This window comes from Pleurodeles waltl, chromosome 8 (assembly GCF_031143425.1).
Source record: "Pleurodeles waltl isolate 20211129_DDA chromosome 8, aPleWal1.hap1.20221129, whole genome shotgun sequence".
Taxonomy (NCBI): domain Eukaryota; kingdom Metazoa; phylum Chordata; class Amphibia; order Caudata; family Salamandridae; genus Pleurodeles; species Pleurodeles waltl.
In genome coordinates this window covers 1,416,134,521-1,416,160,464 of record NC_090447.1, presented here as the reverse complement: position 1 = coordinate 1,416,160,464, position 25,944 = coordinate 1,416,134,521, and the positions used below count along the sequence as shown (strand labels likewise).

Below are 25,944 nucleotides of genomic sequence, written 5' to 3'. Positions count from 1 at the left end.
AGGAGAAGCACAAGCGTCATGCTTCTGGATAGTACTTTTACTTAGATATTGCTGCTCAATAAATCCTCCAGTCTTACAGCTAAATCTGTTTTTTTTAGCCAGGACTATCAATCAGTTTGATTTACTGACCAACACGATGGCAGAACACATAGGTGCTGGGGGGAGGGGAGGTTTGGTTTTATTAGCAATTATTGCATATGAGTTTTGGCAGATCGGAACAAATACACACAACCAAAATGTAAAACTATAACTTTTACCTGGGTATAGCAGATTAGGGAGTAGTCTCTTAAGCACTTGTAGAACAGAGAGATGTCGACAGGCCCCTTTAACTGCTGTCTCTCTCTCTGTAACAGGGCACAGAAATGCTTTGCCATGTTGATTGGACAGCATTTTCAGACTTTCTTTTATCAAATAAGGACATCTCAAAATGTGAAGAGACATAGACAAGGTTAGTTTACGAAGCAGTTTGACTTTTTTGACTGCCAGATTACAGACTAATGCCTTCTTCATCAATACAAAGTTAAACTTTAAGCTCTGTTGGTTTATATGCAGAGTAGTCATTTAATGTCAAGAACACGGGGTCCATGGCTTTTCTTGACACTAGGAATACAGCATGGATTTTTCCCAGCTCCACAATCAGTCTATAAAATCCAGCCTGAGTACACAGGGCAAAAGATTGTTTGACAACTTTAAGTATCAAGCTCCATGAAGTGAAGTGAAAGACTGAATTATTTGCTTAAAATGTGGATGAAGAGAAATCAGGTAAAGGCGGCATGATCTGAGGTTGCTCTTATTCAGGGTCCTACACAGTAGTACTGATTTTCAAACAAGGCTGTTCAAGCAATAAAAACCATTTTCCTTTCTAAAAGATCTGCAACACCTTGCCCCATTCATTATTAGAGAAATATGACAGAGTGTGACTAGTGACTTAAGGGGAATGGCTGAGAGACTGCTAGATACTAAACAGACAGTGGGAACTTGAAAAATTTAACAAGTTAGAGATGGACTCACGCACCCAATTAAATGGGAATGTTACGACTCTCCAATGGGCTCAAGTTTAAAGGTCACATAAATATTATAAAATTGCAGTGCCACCTAAAATGGAGTCCTGTGAATACTTGGTAACACAAGTCATTTTTGAAGCTGAAATTACAATCCGTCCATCGCCCAAGAAACATATTCCAAACGGCCGTGATCAATAACAAACTAAAAAGCAATGGCTTTCACTATTTTATTGAGCTTCAATGATATCAAGTCCCACCATAAACTGCTATCAATCTCTCTTAACACATTGACTGCCAGGGTACCTGCAGTGTAGCCAATGTTTGCACAGATCTTGCACAAACGTTGGAGTGCCAATGTCTGTGTACAGGATACATTTTTAATGCTGTATATACACAATGCCAGTCAAGTGGTTAAATGAGATGGTGCATTTATGTTTAGGTCATGATTCTTTACGTAACAGAAAGAAAAAATATATTTATACATTAAAAACATGCATAATACTATACATTACTACAGGTTAAGAAAAATACAGCAAACCCTTCCGACGTTGGTTTTGAGATCATTTCTAATCGAGGCCACACACTCGTTTTTACCTCTCCGCCAATTCTGATAAATTACCAATTAATTCCAAACCAAAATATTCTATACAAAAAGACTTACACGCTTACATCAGCGTTTATTTTAACAGCGGTCTTTTACTTTCTAGCCATGCTAACACCCCAGCACAGTCAGCATTACCTGAGTGGAATCTTGTGCATGATGATGGTGGTGCTGGTGGTGTATCTGCTCCAAACGTTCCTCCAATCTCAGGTTCCTAAGCTTTTCTTTATCTCTTTGCAAGAAAAACGAATATTTAAGTGAAATGAGGGCACGCACAACTGAATAATTTTATTCTTGAAAGTAACTTGAATAAAAACATCACATAAAAAGACAACTGTCCTGTAACAACGGTTTTCTAATTCTGGTATCATTCAGGGAGATACAGAAATAATACTTGAAATATTTGTATAACAGCAGAAGGATCAAAGAATGGCTTTTACTATTAATCATTTTTAAGCTATGAAGTTTTCCAACGTTTGAATAATATGAGAATCTATCAAAAACTACCATATGGCCTAGATGGAGCTCCTGAAAAAGGCAACTATGTGTTGTTGTCATACACTGTTCAGTAAAAGGGTTAAAATGGAATGAACGTGATTGGTGGCCCACCAGTACAAAAAGGCCGTAGCTCACCAGTACAAATAGGCTGTAGATACCCCTTTTAGACGACAGTAACTTCCTTATTAGCTGTGGATCCTCAATGAATACATAAGCTCTGCTGAACCGATAACAAACCATTAAAGTGCTTACACTGAGTGCACTGAGTGAAACATGAAAAGGTTTGAGGGTTGCTATAATTAACTGCAAGTTTGACAAACAAGTTACATAACTAGTTCAGTGGCTTATAATGGAAACTATATATTTCTGGCAAGTTACTCATCTTTTGATATAATCCAAGGTGGCAAAGTGGACTTGAGCTCCGGAAATAGTGGCCCGGGGTGTCAGACTCCACATCCCCAACAAATGCCTCTAAATCTACAGAGGTTTTAGTGCCTGCGTTTGAAGCAATACCACCCTCATCTCAAATACCAGCTCCATTTGTATGCCACAAAAGCCAGGGAACCATAAAACTGATTTATGACTGACAAAACAGAACAAGAAGGGTGATGGTAATCTGCAGGAATGTCAAAAACACAATTAAGTTGAGTATCTCATTCTTTCAGTAGTTGCTTCATGTCACAAGGAATTCAATTTTAGCCTCAATTCCCACACAAAACAGTAGCTTGCACTCTCCTGACAAATACCTCTGATGTGTAGTACTCGGAGTAGAGTAGGTAAGTCTAACAGTAGAGCATTATACAGAATAAGCTTTTATGCGCCTTGGGTTTTCAATCTGTATCAGATTAAAGAGATCTTCTCCAACGAAAAAATACTTGTATGGCAACATTGACTCATCTCTAACCATTTATATACCCTAAAAATATCAGTATAACTCAGCAGGCAACATAGAAACAGACAACTCCCTTAAGTCCAATCTATGGAATTTGGCCACCATTTTTTAAACGATTTTAAGTTCACACATGCTTGGTTTTTAGTACGAAAATTAGGCTTCACCAAAGGCAACAACGATAGACTGGCCAAGTGAACAAGTTACTTACCTTTGGTAACTGTATTTTTAGTGGATCCTCTATTTAACCACCTATTACTCACCTTATAGTACTCCCCAGGCACAAGAATGGTTCCAGAAAATGTTTTTCTATCAATGCTCCTGTGTTCTGCTAGGTAGCACAATGCAGCTCTGCAATTACTCCATACCGCCGCTGAAGTAACAGAGCTAAGTTGCAAACAAGCACCACCCCTGCTCACTGAGATTATTTTCCTGTTTGCCTCTTACACACCCTCAGACGTAAAGTGTGAGCAATATGTAGTGAGTGCATGTAGACTCCTAACTTGGTACGTTTTTAGAGGTTAAAAAGAAGGAACTAAACACAATATGCACGTGGGAGGGCAGTATAGTATGATAGAATATCCACCAGAAAAAGAGTTTCTACATGTGCATAACCAGCTCTTCTGATGGGTATCTACAACTGCATTTTCCTCATCTTATAACAGATAATAAAGCAGTACCTCCCCAGGGGGAGGGTCTATGTAGTGGACTCAAACCTAAAAGTCTTGCAAGGCAAAATGAGGAAAACGCCCTTCCTACTGAACCTGGTGGTCAAGGCAGTAGTGCTTTGTGAACGTGTACACCAACACCACTGCCACAACCTCACAGAGGTTAAGGACAGGGACTACACAAGCCAAAACAATGATGGCAGCCTTAGCCTTGGTGGAATAATCCCTTGATCATTCGGTGGTTGCTTCATGGCAGTATGGAGCAGATCTTAATGCAGAGAACTATCCACCACAACAAGTCCCTCTTCTGCACAGCCTTACCGTTTTTTGTCCCAAGGAATTCCACACGCTGATCCTTAGTATGATTAATATATAAGCCTAAAGCCCTCTTCATGGCCAGCTGTTGAAGCCTCTCCTCCTCTTTCAAGAGGTGAGGAGCGGTAAGGAATGTAGGCAAGGTGATAGATGGTATAACATGGATAGATAGAACAACGTGGAAAGGAGTCACAACATTAGGCAAGAAGGCTGCCTGAATTCTCAACACCAGTTTATCTGGGAAAAAGGTGGTGTAGGGTGGATTCATGGTTAGTGCCTGAAGCTCACCCATGCAACAAGCCAAGGTTATCACAATGAGGAAGATAATCTTCAAAGTAAAGCAAAGCAGTGAACAGTTATGCATAGGTTTGAAGGATGTGCACGTGGGAACCGTCAAGACTGAATTAAAGTCCCATTGTGGCACCTGGGAGGAAATGTGTGTCAAGACTTTTGTAATCCTCATCACAACAGGTGATTTAAACATGGAGGGTTGGTCCAGCAAACGTAAAAATGCCAAAGAAGCCTACAAACAACATTTAATAGTGCCCACTGCAAGACCTTGGTGGGCCAAAGGTAAAAACAAACCAAAGAACACCCAACAGCTTGAATTGCTAAGGGTCAATCCAGCGGTTACCACACCAAGCCACAAACTTTTCCCATCGGCCAGTATAAACTGACTTCATGGAGGGCTTCAGGTGGCAATTTCCTAAAGTGGTGAGAAAACGGTTCAGCAGGAGTCAAAAGACTCGCCCTGGCTCTACTTTCTTAGAAACGTTCATTGGCTGAATAGGCTTTCTTCCCCCGAACAATCATGAACCATCGAAAAGTATATCATAACACAGGCTAGTAAATCCCGAAAATCCTGTGGACCGTATGCTAGATTGACAGCAAGCAGAGGACCACATTGGTGCCAAACACCCTTGCCAGATAATGAGTATTATCGAGGACAGAACAAATCTTGTATTTGGCGGCATCTTGACCATTCTGAATTGTTTGAGCCACTGAAGCCCTAAGGTGTTATGGGACCATTGGCTAGATTTTGCTTCCCATGTCCCAGGGGGCATCCATATATCCGCCCAATAAGGAAATTGCTTTGACATACTTCAATGCTAGGCTAGCTGAGAACATTTGTTTTCCAAATGCCTCAATCCTCAGACTTCCAATCTGGAGGAGTTGGTAGGAATGAATTGGAGTTTACCATGCAGACTAAAGCTTGAACAACCAGACTCTCTGGATTAGGATGTTTAGTGAGAAAATCAAGCTCACCAGGCACCAGTCTTTGACATCTGGCCACCAGCCTATTCCCCAGTCAGTAAGGACAGGGCTTTGACCAGGCTCCCATTAGGGTATTAGTGTGGGCCTCAATGAAAGGGACCAAGGTCTCAGAACTCTCAGCTGCTTGCCAGACTACTATTGCAAATGATGCACTCTCTTCCACTGGTGGTCCAAATGGCAAATTCAACAGTGTATCAGGTAAGTGTAAAGCCCAAAGGCCTCCTGTGAGTCCATGTAAAAACTGTCATAAAGGAGGAGGCAGATCACCCCTATGCCCACCATCAATGTCTCTGGTTTGTGGTAAACTCTGGTCAGAATCAGAGTCATAAAGACAATTTTGACTCCGATAGTGTGCCCAGCCACGGAGCGGCACTGGATCAGAGTCAGGATGTATAGTGATTAGTTGCACTTTAGTACTTGGGTAGAGCAACATCAGTAGGGATCCAGCTGAAGTCAGTTTGTCGTCAGACATCGGCAGGGGTTCAGTACAGGGCCAGTCACAAGTTCAAGGGAGTCAGCTGGTGCTGAGGATGGATCTGTAGGTCGTAGCCTGATTGGGGGTCTCTGCGAATCCTAGGGGGCTCAAAGGCACCTAGAGGGAGCAAAGAATGCCAAATATCTGCAGCACAATCTCTTTAAATGTGTCAACTTACTGCAGAGAGCTGGAGGGAGTCTAATATTGTGGTGCCCTTGAACCTTCTCGCTGGATACAAATCGATGGGGTGGGCAAGAGTCCTGCTTTGCGTTCTTGTGCTAGGACTTCAATTTTAAGTTACTGCAGGACTTTGACTGTGAAGAGAACCTCTTGCAGGTTTAGCCTCTGGAGCAGGACCTACTTAAGGCCTTCAACTTCTTCTTGTATTCGGCAACATATAACTTTGTTTCTCGGCCCCAGTGGGTGCGTGAGGGCACACATCACACAACTTCAAGTCGTGTCCCGAGCCCAGGCACCAGAGACATTGTGCAGGTCTGTGACAACATCTGTTTTACTCTAAGCCAAGTGATTACTACTGTCACACATGTAACATATTCATACCCCAACATTCCCTTATTTTTCCCATAAATTATTTTTAGAACTTTTCACTTCCCTCCTGTCCTTTATCTTTCCTACATCATCACATCTCCCTGACTTCTCAGTCTTGTGTATTATGTTGAATACATCTAACCAATATATATTCAAATTGCCACTATCCCATGAATATTCCAGAAGAGGGGTTACAAGTAAGCATAAATACAGAATCTCTAAAGGACACATTAGTTCCACATTTACTCAACAGTTAACTTCTTCAAAGCAGACAGTCATCGATTGATTTGCTAATCTCCTGCTTCCTCGGAGAGAATTTATATCCTGCTCCGTCAATGTAAACGTTCATGCAAAACAATGATTGAAATCATCTACGGTGCTATTAAAACATGTTTCAATCTCCAGCACCACTATCCTTTTTGCATTTTATTATAGACCCTCATTTCTCAGGGCCCACAGATTGGAAAAGAATCCTTTAATTTTGTAACGAAGACATAGTATTTCCTTCATCAACATTTGAAATGTAAGTTATCGGATAACTCTTGTTTTGGACGATAGGATGATGGTATTGAAGCTGTTAAATTGCAAAGTATGTATTTCAGTGATGATCCAAGCATTGTTGTTGAGAGGTATCAATTTGTAACACAAATGGAGAGTATAGGGATACCTCAAGTGGTCCAGCGAGGGATCGACTAGGCGCTTAGCGAGTGCCTCCTTTGACGTAAGTGTGACTATAAGGGGACACTCCCCCTCCTGGAATCTAAGGGACAGTAGCCTTTAGATGTGGGGCCTCCGCTAGGTAGTTCCTCGCCACAGGTAGGCCCCATCATTTATTATATCTCCTTTCCCACTCTTTTATTGAGTGTTGGATGTTTGTCTTTGCATTGCATGACGTTGAGGGATCCTAGGCCCTGAAGAATGCCCCCAGACCTTCCTTGGCTCATTGTAGAGGGCTGAAACATGTCGGCCATTTTTTTTAGATAGGTGACCCAGTGAGTCCTCGCTCTCACTCTGGTGTCCCACCCTTGTTTTTAATACACCAGCAGACACCACTATTAAAAGTGTAGATTGCACACCGGTAACTGCTTAGGTGTTTTTATATCTTCCCCTAGCTTAGCTGGATCCCACTTATTCCAGATAAATAATAATTTACACACTCCCTCCCGTTCCTTTAACGGTGAGGTTGAGTCTGTCCAGGTGGCACTGTCCTACCTGGGTGGAGCTAGGTGGTCAAATGATGAAGCATGACACTATATAGTGTGTGAGAACACCTAGTCCGTAAAGGAAATACCCCTACCCATCACCACCTCACAGCACTCACACTCCATTTTTTCCCATTGAGGTCTAGGAGCCCCTGGATAATCTCCAGTGGACATAGCTCCCTGTCACTATTGAACCCCATACCCTTTTTGTGTTTATTGAGAAGTATCAATTCTACATATAAACAAGAAAGTAAATGAATGATGAATCAAATAACCACTATTTAGCTATTGGTGTTGACTTGTGACATGGATGGTACCATAGAATATTATATAAGAGACCAAATAATGGTAAATAATTTGTATTTATATAAAGTTTTTGTACAACACCTTGTCACCTAGTCCGGTATTAAAGGTCTTTACAGAGAGAAAAATAAATTACATGAGCATGACAGGAGGGACAAAAAAGGGGGAGGAATGAAGGTGGCCAGGAGGTGTAGGAAGGGGTAAATAGTAGCGAACATTGCTGAATAAAGGTAACATGAATGGGATCAGTGACATCTGGAAGAAACGTGTGAGCAACGAGGATGGAGACCATTTTGTAGGCCACTTTGGAGTTTGATTACTCCGTTGAGGTACATTTTGAAAAAAGTTCAAGAGCAGATACTGTGCTAGCCCTAGCCGAGACCCTTCTTATAGTCGTAGGAAAGTACCATCTTTCTAGCATAGTTACTCTCACTTTTTGCCTGATGTCAGTGTGTTTAGATTGTAGTTCACTGGGATCCTGCTATCTAGGACCCAAGTCTGTGCTCTCTCCTCTAAAATCTGGTTGCTGATAAACTCTCTACACCTAAAATTGGCATAATGGTGTACCTACGTAAGTCCCTAGTATATGGTACCTAGGTACACAGGGCACTGGTACACCAGGGGACACCCCCCCCCCCCTTGGCATGGTTACCCCCTGACTTTTTGCCTTTGCTGATGCTATGTTTTGAATTGAAAGTGTGCTGAGGCCTGCTAACCAGGCCCCAGCACCAGTGTTCTTTGCCTAACCTGTACTTTTGTATCCACAATTGGCACACCCTGGCATCCAGGTAAGTCCCTTGTAACTGGTACCTCTGGTACCAAGGGCCCTGATGCCAGGGAAGGTCTCTAAGGGCTGCAGCATGTCTTATGCCACCCTGGAGACCCCTCACTCAGCACAGACACACTGCTTGCCAGCTTGTATGTGCTGGTGAGAACAAAATGAGTAAGTCGACATGGCACTCCCCTCAGGGTGCCATGCCAGCCTCTCACTGCCTATGCAAGTATAGATAAGTCACCCCTCTAGCAGGCCTTACAGCCCTAAGGCAGGGTGCACTATACCATAGGTGAGGGCACCAGTGCATGAGCAATGTGCCCCTACAGTGTCTAAGCCAAACCTTAGACATTGTAAGTGCAGGGTAGCCATAAGAGTATATGGTCTGGGAGTTTGTCAAACACGAACTCCACAGCACCATAATGGCTACACTGAAAACTGGGAAGTTTGGTATCAAACTTCTCAGCACAATAAATGCACACTGATGCCAGTGTACATTTTATTGTGAAACACACCCCAGAGGGCACCTTAGAGGTGCTCCCTGAAACTGTATCCAACTATCTGTGTAGGCTGACTGGTTCCAGCAGCCTGCCACACTAGAGACATGTTGCTGGCCCCATGGGGAGAGTGCCTTTGTCACTCTGAGGCCAGTAACAAAGCCTGCACTGGGTGGAGATGCTAACACCTCCCCCAGGCAGGAGCTGTAACACCTGGCGGTGAGCCTCAAAGGCTCACCCCTTTGTTCCAGCACCGCAGGACACTCCAGCTAGTGGAGTTGCCCGCCCCCTCCGGCCACGGCCCCACTTTTGGCGGCAAGGCTGGAGAAAATAATGAGAAAAACAAGGAGGAGTAACTGGCCAGTCAGGACAGCCCCTAACGTGTCCTGAGCTGAAGTGACTCACTTTTAGAAATCCTCCATCTTGCAGATGGAGGATTCCCCCAATAGGGATAGGATTGTGCCCCCCTCCCCTTGGGAGGAGGCACAAAGAGGGTGTACTCACCCTCAGGGCTAGTAGCCATTGGCTACTAACCCCCCAGACCTAAACACGCCCTTAAATTTAGTATTTAAGGGCTCCCCTGAACCTAAGAATTTAGATTCCTGCAACTTACAAGAAGAAGAGGACTGCTGAGCTGAAAACCCCTGCAGAGGAAGAAAAGAAGACACCAACTGCTTTGGCCCCAGACCTACCGGCCTGTCTCCTGCCTTCCAAAGAAACCTGCTCCAGCGACACTTTCCCAAGGACCAGCGACCTCTGAATCCTCAGAGGACTGCCCTGCTTCAAGAAAGACAAGAAACTCCTGAGGACAGCGGCACTGCTCCAAAAGAACTGCAACTTTGTTACAGAGGAGCAGATTTAAAGACCCCTGCAAATCCCCGCAAGAAGCGTGAGACTTGCAACACTGCACCCGGCGACCCCGACTCGACTGATGGAGAACCAACACCTCAGGGAGGACCCTCCGGCGACTCCGAGACCGTGAGTAACCAAAGCTGTCCCCCCTGAGCCCCAACAGCGACGCCTGCAGAGGGAATCCCGAGGCTCCCCCTGACCGCGACTGCCTGATCCTAAAGTCCCGACGGCTGGAAAAGACCCTGCACCCGAAGCCCCCTGCACCTGAAGGAACGGAACTTCAGTGCAGGAGTGACCCCCAGGAGGCCCTCTCCCTTGCCTAGGTGATGGCTACCCCGAGGAGCCCCCCCCCCTTGCCTGCCTGCACCGCTGAAGAGACCCCTTGGTCTCCCATTGAAACCTACAGAGAACCCGACGCTTGTTTGCACACTGCACCTGGCCGCCCCCGCACTGCTGAGGGTGTACTTTCTGTGTGGACTTGTGTCCCCCCCGGTGCCCTACAAAACCCCCCTGGTCTGCCCTCCGAAGACGCGGGTACTTACCTGCTGGCAGACTGGAACCGGGGCACCCCCTTCTCTCCATTGAAGCCTATGTGTTTTGGGCACCTCTTTGACCTCTGCACCTGACCGGCCCTGAGCTGCTGGTGTGGTAACTTTGGGGTTGCTCTGGACCCCCAACGGTGGGCTACCTTGGACCCAAAACTGAGACCTGTAAGTGATTTACTTACCTGCTAAAAATAACAATACTTTACCTCCCCCAGGAACTGTGAAAATTGCACTGTGTCCACTTTTAAAACAGCTATTTGTGTTTTATGTGAAAAGTATATATACTACTGTAATTATTCAAAGTTCCTAAAGTACTTACCTGCAATACCTTTCAAATGAGATATTACATGTAGAATTTGAACCTGTGGTTCTTAAAATAAACTAAGAAAATATATTTTTCTATAACAAAACCTATTGGCCTGGAATTGTCTGAGTGTGTGTTCCTCATTTATTGCCTGTGTGTATGTACGACAAATGCTTAACACTACTCCTTTGATAAGCCTACTGCTCGACCACACTACCACAAAATAGAGCATTAGTATTATCTCTTTTTGCCACTATCTTACCTCTAAGGGGAACCCTTGGACTCTGTGCATGCTATTCCTTACTTTGAAATAGCACAGACAGAGCCAACTTCCTACATTGGTGGATCAGCGGTGGGGTACAAGACTTTGCATTTGCTGGACTACTCAGCCAATACCTGATCACATGACAAATTCCAAAAATTGTCATTAGAAATTGATTTTTGCAATTTGAAATTTTTCTAAATTCTTAAAAGTCCTGCTAGGGACTTGTGTTAGTCCCTGTTAGCATTTCTTTTAGAGTTTAAAAGTTTGGTAAAAGTTTGAATTAGATTCTAGAACTAGTTTTTAGATTCTTAAAAAGTATTCCAACTTTTAGAAGCATAATGTCTAGTACAGATGTGAATGTGGTGGAACTCGACACCACACCTTACCTCCATCTTAAGATGAGGGAGCTAAGGTCACTCTGTAAAATAAAGAAAATAGCAATGGGCCCCAGACCTTCCAAACTACAGCTCCAGGAGCTGTTGGCAGAGTTTGAAAAGGCCAACCCCTCTGAGGATGGCAACACAGAGGATGATGATAGTGACTTGGAGGATGATTCCCCCCTACCAGTCCTATCTAGGGAGAACAGGGCCTCTCAAGCCCTGACTCCAAACATAATAGTCAGAGATGCTGGCTCCCTCACAGGAGGGACCAACCTCTCTGAAATCACTGAGGATAACTCCAGTGAAGAGGACATCCAGTTAGCCAGGATGGCCAAAAGATTGGCTTTGTAAAGACAGATCCTAGCCATAGAAAGGGAAAGACAAGAGATGGGCCTAGGACCCATCAATGGTGGCAGCAACATAAATAGGGTCAGAGATTCTCCTGACATGTTGAAAATCCCTAAAGGGACTGTAACTAAATATGAAGATGGTGATGACATCACCAAATGGTTCACAGCTTTTGAGAGGGCTTGTGTAACCAGAAAAGTGAACAAATCTCACTGGGGTGCTCTCCTTTGGGAAATGTTCACAGGAAAGTGTAGGGATAGACTCCTCACACTCTCTGAAAAAGATGCAGAATCTTATGACCTCATGAAGGGTACCCTGATTGAGGGCTTTGGATTCTCCACTGAGGAGTATAGGATTAGATTCAGGGGGGCTCAAAAATCCTCGAGCCAGACCTGGGTTGACTTTGTAGACTACTCAGTAAAAACACTAGATGGTTGGATTCAAGGCAGTGGTGTAAGTAATTATGATGGGCTGTACAATTTATTTGTGAAAGAACACCTATTAAGTAATTGTTTCAATGATAAACTGCATCAGCATCTGGTAGACCTAGGACCAATTTCTCCCCAAGAATTGGGAAAGAAGGCGGACCATTGGGTCAAGACTAGGGTGTCCAAAACTTCCACAGGGGGTGACCAAAAGAAAGGGGTCACAAAACCTCCCCAGGGGAAGGGTGGTGAGACAACCAAAAACAAAAATAGTAAAGAGTCTTCTACAGGCCCCCAAAAACCTGCACAGGAGGGTGGGCCCAGAGCCTCTTCACAAAACAATTCTGGGTACAAGGGTAAAAACTTTGATCCCAAAAAGGCCTGGTGTCGTAGCTGTAGTCAGTCTGGACACCAAACTGGAGACAAGGCCTGTCCCAAGAAAAATACCACTTCAAACCCCACTCCAGCTAACACTGGAATGGCTAGTCTCCAAGTGGGATCAACAGTGTGCCCAGAGCAAATCAGGTGTCGCACTGAAGCTACATTAGTCTCTGAGGGTGGGGTGGATTTAGCCACACTGGCTGCCTGGCCCCCTAATATGCAAAAATACAGGCAGCAACTCTTAATTAATGGGACAAGTGTAGAGGGCCTGAGGGATACAGGTGCCAGTGTCACTATGGTGACAGAGAAACTGGTTTCCCCTGGCCAATACCTGACTGGACAAACTTATCCAATCACCAACGCTGACAATCAGACTAAAGTGCATTCCATGGCAATGGTAACTTTAGAGTGGGGAGGGGTCAATGGCCTGAAGCAGGTGGTGGTGTCCTCAAATCCCAATAGACTGTTTGCTTGGAAATGACCTGGAGTCCTCAGCATGGGCTGAGGTAGAACTGAAAACCCATGCAGCCATGCTGGGTATCCCTGAACTGGTGTGTGTCAAGACAAGGGCACAGTGCAAGGCACAGGGTGAAAAAGTAGAGCTGGAGTCTGGAAGAAAGGCCCAGCCTACCAAGAGAAAAGGAAAGTCAGCTGGGAAACCAGCTGCAACACAACAAGAAAAAGAGAACCTCTCTTCTCAGGAAGAAGTTCTGCCCTCTGAGGGAACTGAGCCTATGGAGCTGGAACCTTATCAGGTTGAGCTCTTAGGCCTAGGGGGACCCTCAAGGGAAGAGTTGTGTAAGGGGCAAGAAACCTGTCCCTCTCTTGAAGGCCTTAGGCAGCAAGCTGCTGAAGAGTCCAAAGGCAAGAAAAATGGAACACATAGGGTCTATTGGGAAGATGGACTCCTGTACACCGAGGCAAGAGATCCCAAACCTGGTGCCACTAGGAGAGTGGTAGTGCCTCAGGGGTTCAGAGAGTTTATTCTGACCTTAGCCCATGATATTCCCCTTGCTGGGCATTTGGGACAAACCAAGACGTGGGAGAGGTTAGTCAACCACTTCTACTGGCCCAACATGTCCCAGAAGGTTAAGGAGTTTTGCATCTCCTGTACCACCTGTCAAGCCAGTGGTAAGACAGGTGGACATCCAAAGGCCCCCCTCATTCCACTTCCAGTGGTGGGGGTCCCCTTTGAAAGAGTGGGTGTGGACATAGTGGGTCCACTTGAACCTCCCACAGCCTCAGGAAATATGTACATCCTAGTAGTAGTGGATCATGCTACTAGGTATCCTGAAGCTATTCCCCTTAGGTCGACTACTGCCCCTGCAGTAGCCAAGGCCCTCATTGGTATCTTTACCAGAGTGGGTTTCCCTAAGGAGGTGGTGTCTGACAGAGGTACCAACTTCATGTCAGCCTACCTGAAACACATGTGGAATGACTTATAAATTCACTACACCATATCATCCACAAACTAATCTGCACCTTTCACTAAAAACACTAAGTTACCCCTCTGGCAGGCCCTTCACCCCAAGGGCACGGTGCATGTCCCTAAGTGTGAGGGTACCCTTGTATAAGCGGGATACCCCTACAGACCCCAGGTCCATTCCTGGACTCTGGCGGAGAAGCCATATTAAGATAGGTATTGGACACTGGTTAACATGAGTGGTTCAAATGCATAATGGCTTCTCTGAACCTAGGCATGTTTGGTATCAAAAATGTTGCAAATACACAACTAATCCAATTCCAGTGCTAGCTGCATGATCCCCTGTACTCTTGGGGCTCCTTAGAGGATCTCCTAGGTCTGCCCGTGCAGCCTTACAGGGGCTGGCTGCCAGCCCACTCTATTGCCGACCCCAGACACTGTTCTTCCCTCTTGCTGGTGAGCCTGGGTCAGGCAGAGGAAGGCAGAACAAAGGATTTCCTGCAAGGGAGAGGTGTGACCACCTCTCCCTTTGTATTAGGTGTCTAAGGCCTAGGGTGGCCTCTGAGTGCCAACAGACTGCTTTGAAGGGCACATCTGGTGCCCTCCTAGCATAATCTGGTTTGCATCAGTTGAGGAACCCCCCGTTCCCGCTCTGGCGCGAAACTGCACAAAGGACAGGGTAGTGACCACCCCACTGTCCAGCTCCTCCCCTAGCGAGGTGCACAGGGCTCTGCCAGGTGGTCAGGTGATTCTGCCATTTTGAAAATAATATGTGCAGAGGCCCCTGGGAGCATCTGGCTGATTAGGCAAGGTAGATGACGTCCCAGTCCCCTTCTGATAGGTGGGTCACTTTAGAGAGTGACCAACCCCTTTTTTAAAGGTTACTTAAGGGCTCCCCCAAGGGTGGGTCCTCAGATTCTTTGAGCAAGACTCTACAAGGAACTCTCTGGAACCGCTCCTGGTCTGCAACAGAAATGAAACAAGTCTACTTCTGGTGGGAAGGCTACCATTGCAACAATGTTTCTCCGGATCCTGCAAGAATTCTGCAGCATTCAAAGCTGTGCATCCTCAAGGGTCACAAGAACTCTGTTTGCACCTGGAAGCATGAAGGAATCCCCCTCAAGCGTAGAGTCTCCTGGACCTTGCTGGTCCCCATAACTTTGCATACACATTTTCAGCTCCTGCTTGCATTTGCCAGTGCTTGTTGGTGGCCTCGCTGGTCACTGACCCTCCTGCAATCCGCCGACAGTCGTGGGACAGCTTGTAGGTGACTCCCGGGATCCTCTGCTGCTCCTGGCCCCCTCAGCTGAACTTCTTCCTCAAACGACTTGCAGGTATTTCACCTCTAGGAGGATGGGCATTGCCACCTGCTCACCTCCAAGAATGCTAGACTCTGTTCCATTCCTTTTCAGGTCCTCCATGCCTGGAGTCTGTCCCTGGGTTCTACCGGTCTGGTCCCTGGGTAGCGACAGCAGCAGGACATTTGAGGCATCCATTGACTTCAGTGAGGGTCCTCTCAGCCCTATGAATCCAAGTCCCAGGACACTCTCCAACCTTCCACTTGTCTGCTGGTTTCCTTGGGGTCCGCTGGGAAGGGTCCTGAATTACACAAACTCCAACCCCTAATTTCCTATGTTAGCTTATAGGACAACTGGGTAGGTAACCCCCGCTGCACCTGGTCGTTAGGAACACTTGCTGTACTGACCGTTTGTGTTTTCATCCTTCCCCAGCTTCTAGCTAACTACCATACTCACCTCAGTTGGGTTCTCTATTGTGCATTCCACTTACTTAGTATATGGTGCGGCCCCCTATAGGGTCCTACATGTTTTATGCTATTTCTGCTGGTTATTTTGTGTATATATTGTGTGTATATATCTCCAAAGGGAGATATACCAATGCTAGTCTAGTAGTAGTGCTGTAATAAAGAATTCTTTATTTTTGCAGCACTTGCGTGGTTCTTTCTTGTGAGTGAGTTACCATCTGACTGCTGTGGTATTGCAAGTGCTTTACATTCCTCCTGGATAAGCTTTAGTTGCTCGCCTCAGCTACCCCTAGAGAGCTTTTGCTATCTGGACACCTAAACACTATCACTAAGGGCTGCCTGGACTCAGTATAGGGTGCCACATCATAGGTGTACACCATAAACTGAGTCAGTCTCTAACAATAGTCAAGGGTATTGAGCGTTCAGTCACAGTTGGAGAGCAGGATCTTCATACAAGCGATGCAGGTAGGAGGTAAGTTGTTTATTTTATGTTAGGCCCTTAGATTACAGCAACAGCTGGAAGATCCTGTCAGGGCACCATCCTCCATTCAACTGTCCTCTTATCTCCTAGCTTTCAATCCACATCACACATCAACATCCTATTACATCCCTCATTCTCAGCATTCCAGACATGCAGGGAGTGGAAACACACAGGATACCAAACACCTCCATTTATTTATTATTATTTTTTTTTTTAAACAATAAACTGCCATTCCTTTGTATATAACGTACAGTTAATCACTCATAATGTTCCATCTCCAACATATCTAGCTAAAATGTTCACCCAACAACCACCTGTTAAACTTTCCAATACCGAGATACACAAAGAGGACAATTAGTCACAGAAACTCTGCAACTGATCAAGACATGAGGCTCCCCACACCTCATCTCAAAAAAAGAAAGAAAGAAGACAACTAGGTTGGGACTACACAACATCACAACACTGATGCTCGCTGGACACGTAGTCAAGAATGCCCAGTTACGCAACAACCAGGGAAAAAAAACCACAGACTCCAAATGGTTTCCATATCATTGTTAAGTCCACACATTCAAGCAAAACAATAAAATACAAACTAAGTTTAACCTCACGTCACCTCAACTCAAAATTCCATTATGAGAAACACAAAACTTGTCTTCACAACTACATTCACATAATCCCACAAGCCCACCTCTTCCTACTGGACTACCCAGCACAACAAACACATACCACCTCCATCTTCTACAAGCAACGTACACATCCCCACAGGAATACAATGCACCACATACAAAAGTGCAGATCAGCACTACAATGCACCTCACATCAAGTCATGCTTCCTGGCCAAATCAACATGACTAAGTGCCATGCAGAAGTAAGCACTTAATATGCACCCAAAACCACATCCCCTTGAAACTGCAGGGATGTCCTTAAAACATGTATGCTCCCAGCAGAGACATACGGAATAATTAAACACAGCAACAACCAAAAGCTAGAGCAGTCAAGCAATACAACCACAGATACTAGACCAGGTCAGTAGGTAAAGACGTACTCACTAACAAAACACTAGAACTATGTGAAACACTACAGTTCAAACAACATTGACTCACTACATTACATATAAATTGAATGAAACTCAACACACACAAAAAAAAATAATCACAAACATACTCTGCTTCCTGTGCCACACATTGTCAAATCGTCCAATTTGTACATAATGACGACTAGGTGAAACTTGTGGCTATTACCTACAACACTCAGTGGTGTTGTCGCCATCACCTGCAACACCACACAGTACTCTCACTTGCAACCTATGTTTTCAATTTAAGCTGCACCAAGACACGCAGCCTGCAATGGCAGACTGCATGAGCTATATGAAGGGTCCTTGAGGGTGGCACAATACATGCTGCAGCCCTTGGGGACCTTCTTTGGTACCCATGCCTGAAGTACCTGGAGTACCATTTACTAGGGACTTATAGAGCTGCCAAAGGTATTGCCAATTAGGGAACAACTGTGCAGTTTTAGGGAAAGATATCTGGTACTGGGGACCTGGATAGCAGGAAACTAGGGAACCTTGTGTCACAATTGTATCAAATACCAGGCAAAAACGTGGGGGTGGACCATGTAAAAAAAGGGGCACTTTCCTGCACACACATCACACCCATCAAGTAACTCCAGTATGCAACTTTTCATGAATGGGTATTACTCTTCCCCAACTTAGCACACCACGCTGTACTCCCACTTACAACTTCTAGCACCAGGGTACTGCTCTTTCTTGAGTATGCACCACCACACACACAGGTGTGCTACATTGTTATTACTCAGAACAGGGCACAACTCTTCCCTACATTCGTAACATGTGGACATGCTCAACCAGCACATACCTACACAACAGTCAGATGGGTACTAGACTCTCTTCCCTAAACTGCTAACTAAACTCCACATGGAGTCAAAATAAAATACTCAAGCAGTACTTCCAAAACTACGTTCAGGTAACCAATTTAATCTTCCAAAACTGTTGTGCACTAGTAAGTATTCAGCACACCACAATATTTACCATAACGGTAACTCCCAAACAAGAGAACACAACTGACATGGAAATGTACAAACCAGACACATATTACAAATAAATAATTATAGCACATGTGAATATGTAAGATTCGCCAACCAAACTGTTCCCCCAACCTAATGCATCTCAGTCAGTGGAAAAGACGACATTTCATAACTGAAGCTCACAGGATACTATTAACTTCATGAATATCAAATAACCCCACTGATTAACTCAATGTCATATTTTAACATCGCAATTAGACAAATGCCAGGCTAGCGTTGTTTCGACTCTGCATGACTTCAGGACACAGTATACCCTAGAACAACAGTGTTATTTATATTTCCAGTGTCCTTGGAAATAGCCCTACTTCTCTTTCTAAATTAACCAGAATTCCTTGAGAAGTTGGTCTTCAACATCTTTGGACCTGTCTCAATCAAACAGCTAACTACCTTCCTGTAGGAGAGTGCCTCTATTCCAGAGGGCGACTCAGGAGGAGAATGTAAAGAATTAAGTATACAGAAGGCTGGTATGTATGTTTTCCTTTGTTTTATTTTCCTTCTTTCTTCTCACTGTTTCTGACTCTTTCTTCCTGCCTCTTTGCTTTTCTGTTTTTTTCTTTTATTGTGCTGTTATTTTCACTTTCCTCTCTGTTATAGTCCTTATCACTATCTTGTAGCCTTCCTTATTTTCCTGATATGCTTCTTTCTCTTTATCTTCACTTTTTAATTTCCCTTTTCTTTCTGTCTTAGTTCACTTCCTTTTCTTTAGCTGTGTTTCTTTCCGTCCTGTTCTATTTTCCTGAGCTGGTTTTCTACTTTTCTCCAAATGTCGCAATGCAAAAAAAGAATTTGACGAATAAAAACAAATCTCAGAGAGCATAACCTGCTTGGTTCCTTTTCTCTTTTGTTTTTTTTCTTTTCTTTTATCTATATCTACATACTATATATATATATATATATATATATATATATATATATATATAAAAATATAAAACACAACAGAAATAAAGGAAAAGAAAAAAAAACAAAAAAAAACAAACAAGCTTTGTCTATGTGAGAAGAAGCTCACTTTATGGTTGCCTCACCCCCTTTCTGTATCCGTGTTGAATTACAGACGGGAAAACAAAAAAATAAACAAAAAAAATAAGACAAGGGTTCCTTTTTCCCACTCCGTACCTGGTTAGGCCACACTCTTCCTAGAGCGTGGCCTGCTTCAGTGTCCTGCTGCTTCCTGAGCGCCACCTTTGAGGCTTGGCTCCAGTGTTCTCATTTCCTTCTCCTGCGTTGCGGTCGTCTCTTCTGTGGACATCTTTTTTCGTTGCAGCATTGTCCTCCCTTCCTCTTCTTCAGGGGATTTAAATGTCCCCGCATCATCTGGCTTCTCTGTGCTCCCCGGCGCCGTGAAAAAAACTTCTGGGTTGGGGCAGAAAGTACCGGAAGTGCCCCTGGGGCCTCGGCCGTTCGCAGACGTAACCCCGGGGCACCTGAAGGTTGTGTCCAAGGATGATGCCCTGTTACACTACCTTTAGGATGTCAAAGTCTACATAGCCAGTAACTCTCCACTAAAACACACAGACCTGAAATCCAAGACATGGGAGAGTCTCACGAGCAGTGCGCTGCTATGAACCCAACCGCCACACCCTTTTCTTTGAGTGTTGCTTCACTCGTGCCCGAATGGAAAGTACCCATTTACTTAGTGCTGCACATTGTCACAAGACCTCTGTTTATCCCCTTTATCACACCACAAACAGAAGCCATTCCATTTCCCCAACTCACCAAGTGGTGAGCACCAGAAAATATGTGGAATGCCTGTAACTAGCACTCCTACAGATGGAGCAGGCTACACCAACAGGTCACCTTAGGGGCTCTAGGGTGTTCTGGTGCGGAGGTGTGTTATGGCATCTGGTGTTTCATGTCATTGGAGATCGGTCTGGTTAGACAGTGGCTGCAAGCAAGGACTCGGAGGGCTGGGCGGGGGGTGGGTGGGGTTGGCTGGGCATTAACAGACGGACCCACAGGACTGGACCCATGAGATCCTCTGCTACATAGGGACACTGCTGGCTCACTTCACGGGCTGTAAGGCTCGGGGCAGTGGGTGCAGTGGTATCTTTTGGCATCAGGATGCTTGTGGTTGGAGGGGGCCTGCAGAAAGAGGCTGCTGGCGGTCCCAAGGTGAGCTTCAGCTCTGGAGGGTCTGGGGACCACGCTGGTACCATTGGCTCACTTCAACTCAGGCTGCGGGCACGGGTGCAGTTGTGGTTTTCGGTGTTGGGTTTTTGTTGGTCCAGAGTCCTCAAAGTTCTTTGGTGCCTGGAGGGTACAGGGAAGAAGCTCTGCTACTCCACAGGGGATTCTGGTTACATCTTGAAGTGCTGGTGGTCTTTCCAGGTCTTTGGAGGCAGAACAGCAGCAGGACAAGTAGTCTTTGGCACAACTGTGGAGGACATGTCGCTGGCAGGGTTGGGGCCATCCCAGAATTCTAAAACCACCACCACACAAGATGGTGGAGTTCCTAATTTAGTGTTCACTTCAGGCTGGCCACCTTAGAGGTGTGTCCAGCCTGACAGCACAACATACCTCCTGCATAGCTAGTTTTCCCACCTGTCATAGTGCCAAATTGACCTCAGGGCAGGGGGTTCCCACTCCCACCTCTGGGGGAAACAGGGGTTGCATACCAAAGGTGGCAGGGACTTTGAAGTCCCTAGCCTTGGTATGCAGATTTACTAGCCATCCTGTTGACGGAGGTGATCACACCTCCTGCCAGAGCAGGCACCTTTCTTGAACTCGGAGAGCAGAGGCTTTCACCTGCGGGGGGTCAGAAGCTTGTCTGTGGTGCCAGGCTGGTCAAAACCAGTAGGTTTCAGGGGGCACCTCTAAGGTGCCCTCCGGGTGCATGTCATACTAAATCCAATACTGGCATCAGTATGGATTTATTACGACAAGGTGTTTGATACCAAGCACCACTATTTTCTGTGCAGTCATCATGTAGCTAAGTCACTCGTGCTGACCAGTGTTCAGTACATGCAGTAAGATGGCTGCCCGGTCACTTGCAATGTCTAGGAATGGAACTAGACATCACATCATGCAGATATGTCCTCACATATATTATAATGCACCCTGCCTTCGGGCTCTTAAGGTCTGCTGTAGCGGTGACTTGCATATAACGCATTACAAAAGAGCCCCAGCTAAAAGAACTACCACAGGATGGATAGGAAAAAGGATTTTCCTGTTTGAAAAAACCTTACCCACCAGGGTTACCCCTTGGTGGCATGCTTCATCATTGGGTGTCTTCCCGTTCCGCTACTGAGCGGGGCATGCTACGACCTACTGGATACGTAGGAACACTGATGTAGTCTTGTCAATGTGAATAGGAGTGGTGGGGTCTTGGGTGAGTTAAAAATACCTGTCTCCTAGTAATTACAATGATTTAATAGATCTCTTGGAGGCGGTATGATTAAAAAGGGGCTGCAGAAGTGGGGGATGTAATATACCAGACTTCCTAGTCTACATGTTTTGGAGCCTTACCCCTAGACTCCTCTTCAGGACCAAGGTGGGCTCCCTGGTGCCACTCCTTGTTTGACTACCTCTAATGAAAGCATAAATAATACATGCTCTGTGATATGGTGCAATTCACCTTACTAATGTGATGTCATAAGATGATACCTATCGTTTATGGTGTCTGTCATTGATACTCAGTAGTATTTTGATTCTCATATCATAGCTCCTCTGGGAGGGGGGTTTGGTTGTAGTCACACTTTCCTCAAAGCGACACTCCCGCTCTGTACCTAATGCTCACCTCCCCGGGGTGCATGCTGTGACTTTAGCATGGCACAAAATGTGTGTGCCATGTTGTGTTTTCACTTAGGGCTTGCACCATGACACACAGTCTGTGATGGCAGGCTGTGTGCAATTTGCGTGTGGGTCCCTTAGGGTGGCATAAATTATGCTGCAGCCCTTAAGGACCCTATTTAGTACCCATGCGCCAGGTACGAGAGGTACAACTTTCTAGGGACTTACATGGGCGTTAAAGTCCTGTGCCAATTGTAAACAATCAGACATACCTTACTTTTAAGGAAATAGCACTGGCATCTGTTTAGTAGGCTTCAGTGCAAAATCAGTAACTGGTAGTTCTAAAAGGAAGCAAAAAGTGTGTGTGTGTGTGTGTGTGTGGGGGGGGGAGGCATCTGCAAAGATGCCCAGTTTCCTACAAATACTATCACAAAATGTGCTGCATTACCCCGCATAACTTGCCTTTTATTCCTGCATAATTTAGTCAACTCTGCCACATAATTTGGTCCTCCCCTGGCTGCACAATTCCAGTGGCCCTGCTTATATATTATCGCTCAAATCACAAATTGCATACAGTTTCCACACTGGTCTCATGATCCTCATTTGTAAAAGGAACTTTGTACGTATGGCGCACAATCGTTTCCAAGTACCCTTGAGGCTATTAATCTTCATGTAAGAGTATAGGAAGTTCAAGTCTCCATATAGACTCATTGCAGTTGAGTATGAGTATCCTATCAACAGCATGAAACATCGAGGTTTTGTACTCATATTAGGAGGCAGTCTTAAATACTATTTTCCCTTTTCCAAATATGTGCATCCCTTAAACTTCCCCCTTGGGGGAAGATCAGCCTATTTTCATTAGGTTAGTCTGCTCCCAAGGGGGTGCCGAAACCATTAAGACACCACGGTTTTTTGTTTTTTTTAGGTCAGTTTCACGTAAGGGGAACAACCCCTTAGGCAAGAGTCGCTCCCCTGGGGAGAGGCAAATTCATTTTAGGTCATTTCTGCCCCCCATTGGGGGGGCCTATTTTAATTAGGCCGAACTGCCCCCAAGGGGGGCAGAAACCACTAGGGTTTTTTTTTTTTTTTTTGTGTTTTTTTTTTTTTTCTTACAGATGGGGAGCGACCCCTTAGGCAAGGGTCGCTCCCCTGGGGGTCAATTTTATTTTAGGCCGCTTCTGCCCCCCCGCGGGCCCCATCCCCCCGGTGGGGGGAGGGATGGGGCAGAAACCACTTAGGCACCAGGGATTGGTGTGTGTGTGTATGAGTGTTTTGTTTGGGGGGGGCAGCTCCTTGGGCAACGGTCGCTTCCCATGGGAGCACATTACTGTTGGCCATATCTGCCCCCCTTGAGGGCAGGACAGCCTATTTTTGGAAGGCCCATTTGCCGGGGAGGGGGTGGGGGATGATGGCAGAAATCATACTAGACGCCAGGAAATAAAAAATAAAAAAAAATTGTGGGATGGTGGCTACCAACCAATATGGGCATGGTTATGCCCCTACCCCAACTGAAGGGGGTAACAGTCTTTCAGCTCTCCCCCACACACTAAAACATCTTATCCCATGGCAAGCAAGAGGACATTTGATTATTTTGGTTTTACATTTGGGCCATGAGAGCTAGTCTAACTCAAAATCGTCCCACTTGGAATGGCGATGGTTGCACTTTTTGGACTTTGGGCCGCTGCCATCTAGAAAAATCTAGGAGACCTAGACACATCTGAAAACTAAACATCTGGGTGAGTCCAGGGTGGTGTGCTTCACATGCACCACGCACCATTTTCTTACCCACAAAGCCCTGCAAACCTCCAACTTTGCTGGAAGTCACACATTTTTGTGATGGAACCTTCCTGAATCTGCAGGAATCAACAAAATTCCTACCACCCAGCATTGTCGCATCTATACAGGTAAAAATTCGGCCCCACTTGTCAGCCTAAAAATGTTTTTTTTTTTTTTCAAAACTTCCCGTTTGGACCCGCTTTGGCTCCCCCTCAATTTCGACAAGTTTTTGGCTCTTCCCTGTCACAGGCTCTTGGCCCACCTACAAGAGTGAGGTATCATTTTTACCAGGAGACTGAGGGGAACGTTGGGTGGTAGGAAATTTGATCCCACACAGAAATGTGGGATTTTTTATTTTTTTTTTACCTAAATTTGAGGTTTGCTGAGGATTCTGGGTAAGAAAACACTGGGGGATCCAAGCAAGTCACACCTCCCTGGACTCCCTCAGGTGTCTAGTTTTCAGAAATGCTTGGGTTTGTTAGGCTTCCCTATATGCCTGCTGAGCCCAGGACCAAAAACGCAGGTGCCATCCTCCCTCTCCCACAAAAACAGTAGTTTTGTATTTGATAATTTTGATGTGTCCACATAGTGTTTTGAGGCATTTCCTGTCATGAGCAATAAGCCTACCCACACAAGTGAGGTACCATTTTTATCTGGAGTGTTTAGGGGGGGGGGGCATGGTGGAGGGGAACACTGGGTGGAAAGAAATTTGTGGCTCCTCTTAGATTCCAGAACTTTCTGTCACCGAAATGAGAGGAAAAAGTAGTTTTTTTGCCAAATTTAGAGGTTTGCAAAGGATTCTGGGTAATAGAACCTAGACCTAGTGAGAGCCCCACAAGTCCCCCCATTCTGAATTCTCCTAGGTGTCTAGTTTTTAGAAATGTCCAGGTTTGGTAGGTTTTCCTAGATGCCAGCTGATCTACAGGCCAAAATCCAGAGCTGGGCACTTTGCAAAAAACAGGTCCTTTTTCTTTGGGAAAACGTGATGTGTTCATGTTGCGTTTCCTGTCGCCGGTATTAGGCCTACCCACACAAGTACGGTACCATTTTTATCAGGGGTCCTGGGGGAACACATTATAGAAGAACAAGTGTTATTGCCCCTTGTCTTTCTCTGTATGTTTTCCTTCCAAATGTAAGACAGTGTGTAAAAAAGACGTCTGTTTGAGAAATGCCTTGTAATTCACATGCTAGTACGGGGACCCTGGAATTCAGAGATGTGCAAATACCCACTGCTTCTAAACACCTTATTTAGTGCCCATTTTGGAAATACAAAGGTTTCCTTGATACCTATTTTTCACTCTTTATATTTCACCAAATGAATTGCTGCATACCCAGTATACAATGAAAACCCATCGCAAGGTGCAGTTCATTTATTGCCTTTGGGTACCTAGGGTTCTTGATGAACCTACAAGCCCTATATATCCCCGCAACAGTAAGAGTCCAGCAGACTTAACAGAATATTTCTTTTGAAAATCTGACATGGCAGGAAAAAGTTACAGAGTAAAACGTGGGGAAAAATTGAAGTTTTTTCACTTCAATTTTTTATTTTTATTTTTTTTATTTCCACTGTTATTTTCTGTAGGAAAACCTTGTAGGATCTACACATATGACCCCTTGCTAAATTTAGAGTTTTGTCTACTTTTCAGTAATGTTTAGCTAGGATCACACACGGGTGTGAAACCAATGTTTCACACCAATTTCTGTCACAAACTGGAAGGAGGCTAAAAGCACAAACTATAGTAAAAATGGGGTATGTCCCAGTAAAATGCCAATATTGTGCTGAAAAATTTGGTTTTCTGATTCAAGTCTGCCTGTTCCTGAAAGCAGGGAAGATGGTGATTTGAGCACCACAAACCCTGTTGATGCCATTTTCAATGAAAAAAAACACAAGCCTTCTTCTACAGCCCTTTTTTCCCCATTTTTGTTTTAAAAAACTAGATTTTTGCTGTATTTTGGCTAATTTCTTGGTCTCCTCCAGGTGAACCCATAAACTCTGGGTCACCTCTAGAATCCCTAGGATGTTGGGGGAAAAAAAGGACGCAAATATGGCGTGGGTAGCTTATGTGGGCAAAAAGTTATGAGGGCCTATGCGCGAACTGCTCCAAATAGCCAAAAAAAGGCC

General features: G+C 45.0%; 1 protein-coding gene across 2 annotated transcripts in view; it reads right to left on the bottom strand.

The window, feature by feature from the left end:
• Positions 1–25,944, bottom strand: part of MORC3 (MORC family CW-type zinc finger 3) — a 327,051-nt gene that overhangs the window by 93,105 nt on the left and 208,002 nt on the right. For both annotated transcript variants that reach the window (XM_069202531.1, XM_069202532.1), the window contains exon 13: positions 1,744–1,837. In XM_069202531.1, coding sequence (XP_069058632.1) covers positions 1,744–1,837 — 94 coding nt within the window. The remainder of the gene's footprint in view (positions 1–1,743; positions 1,838–25,944) is intronic.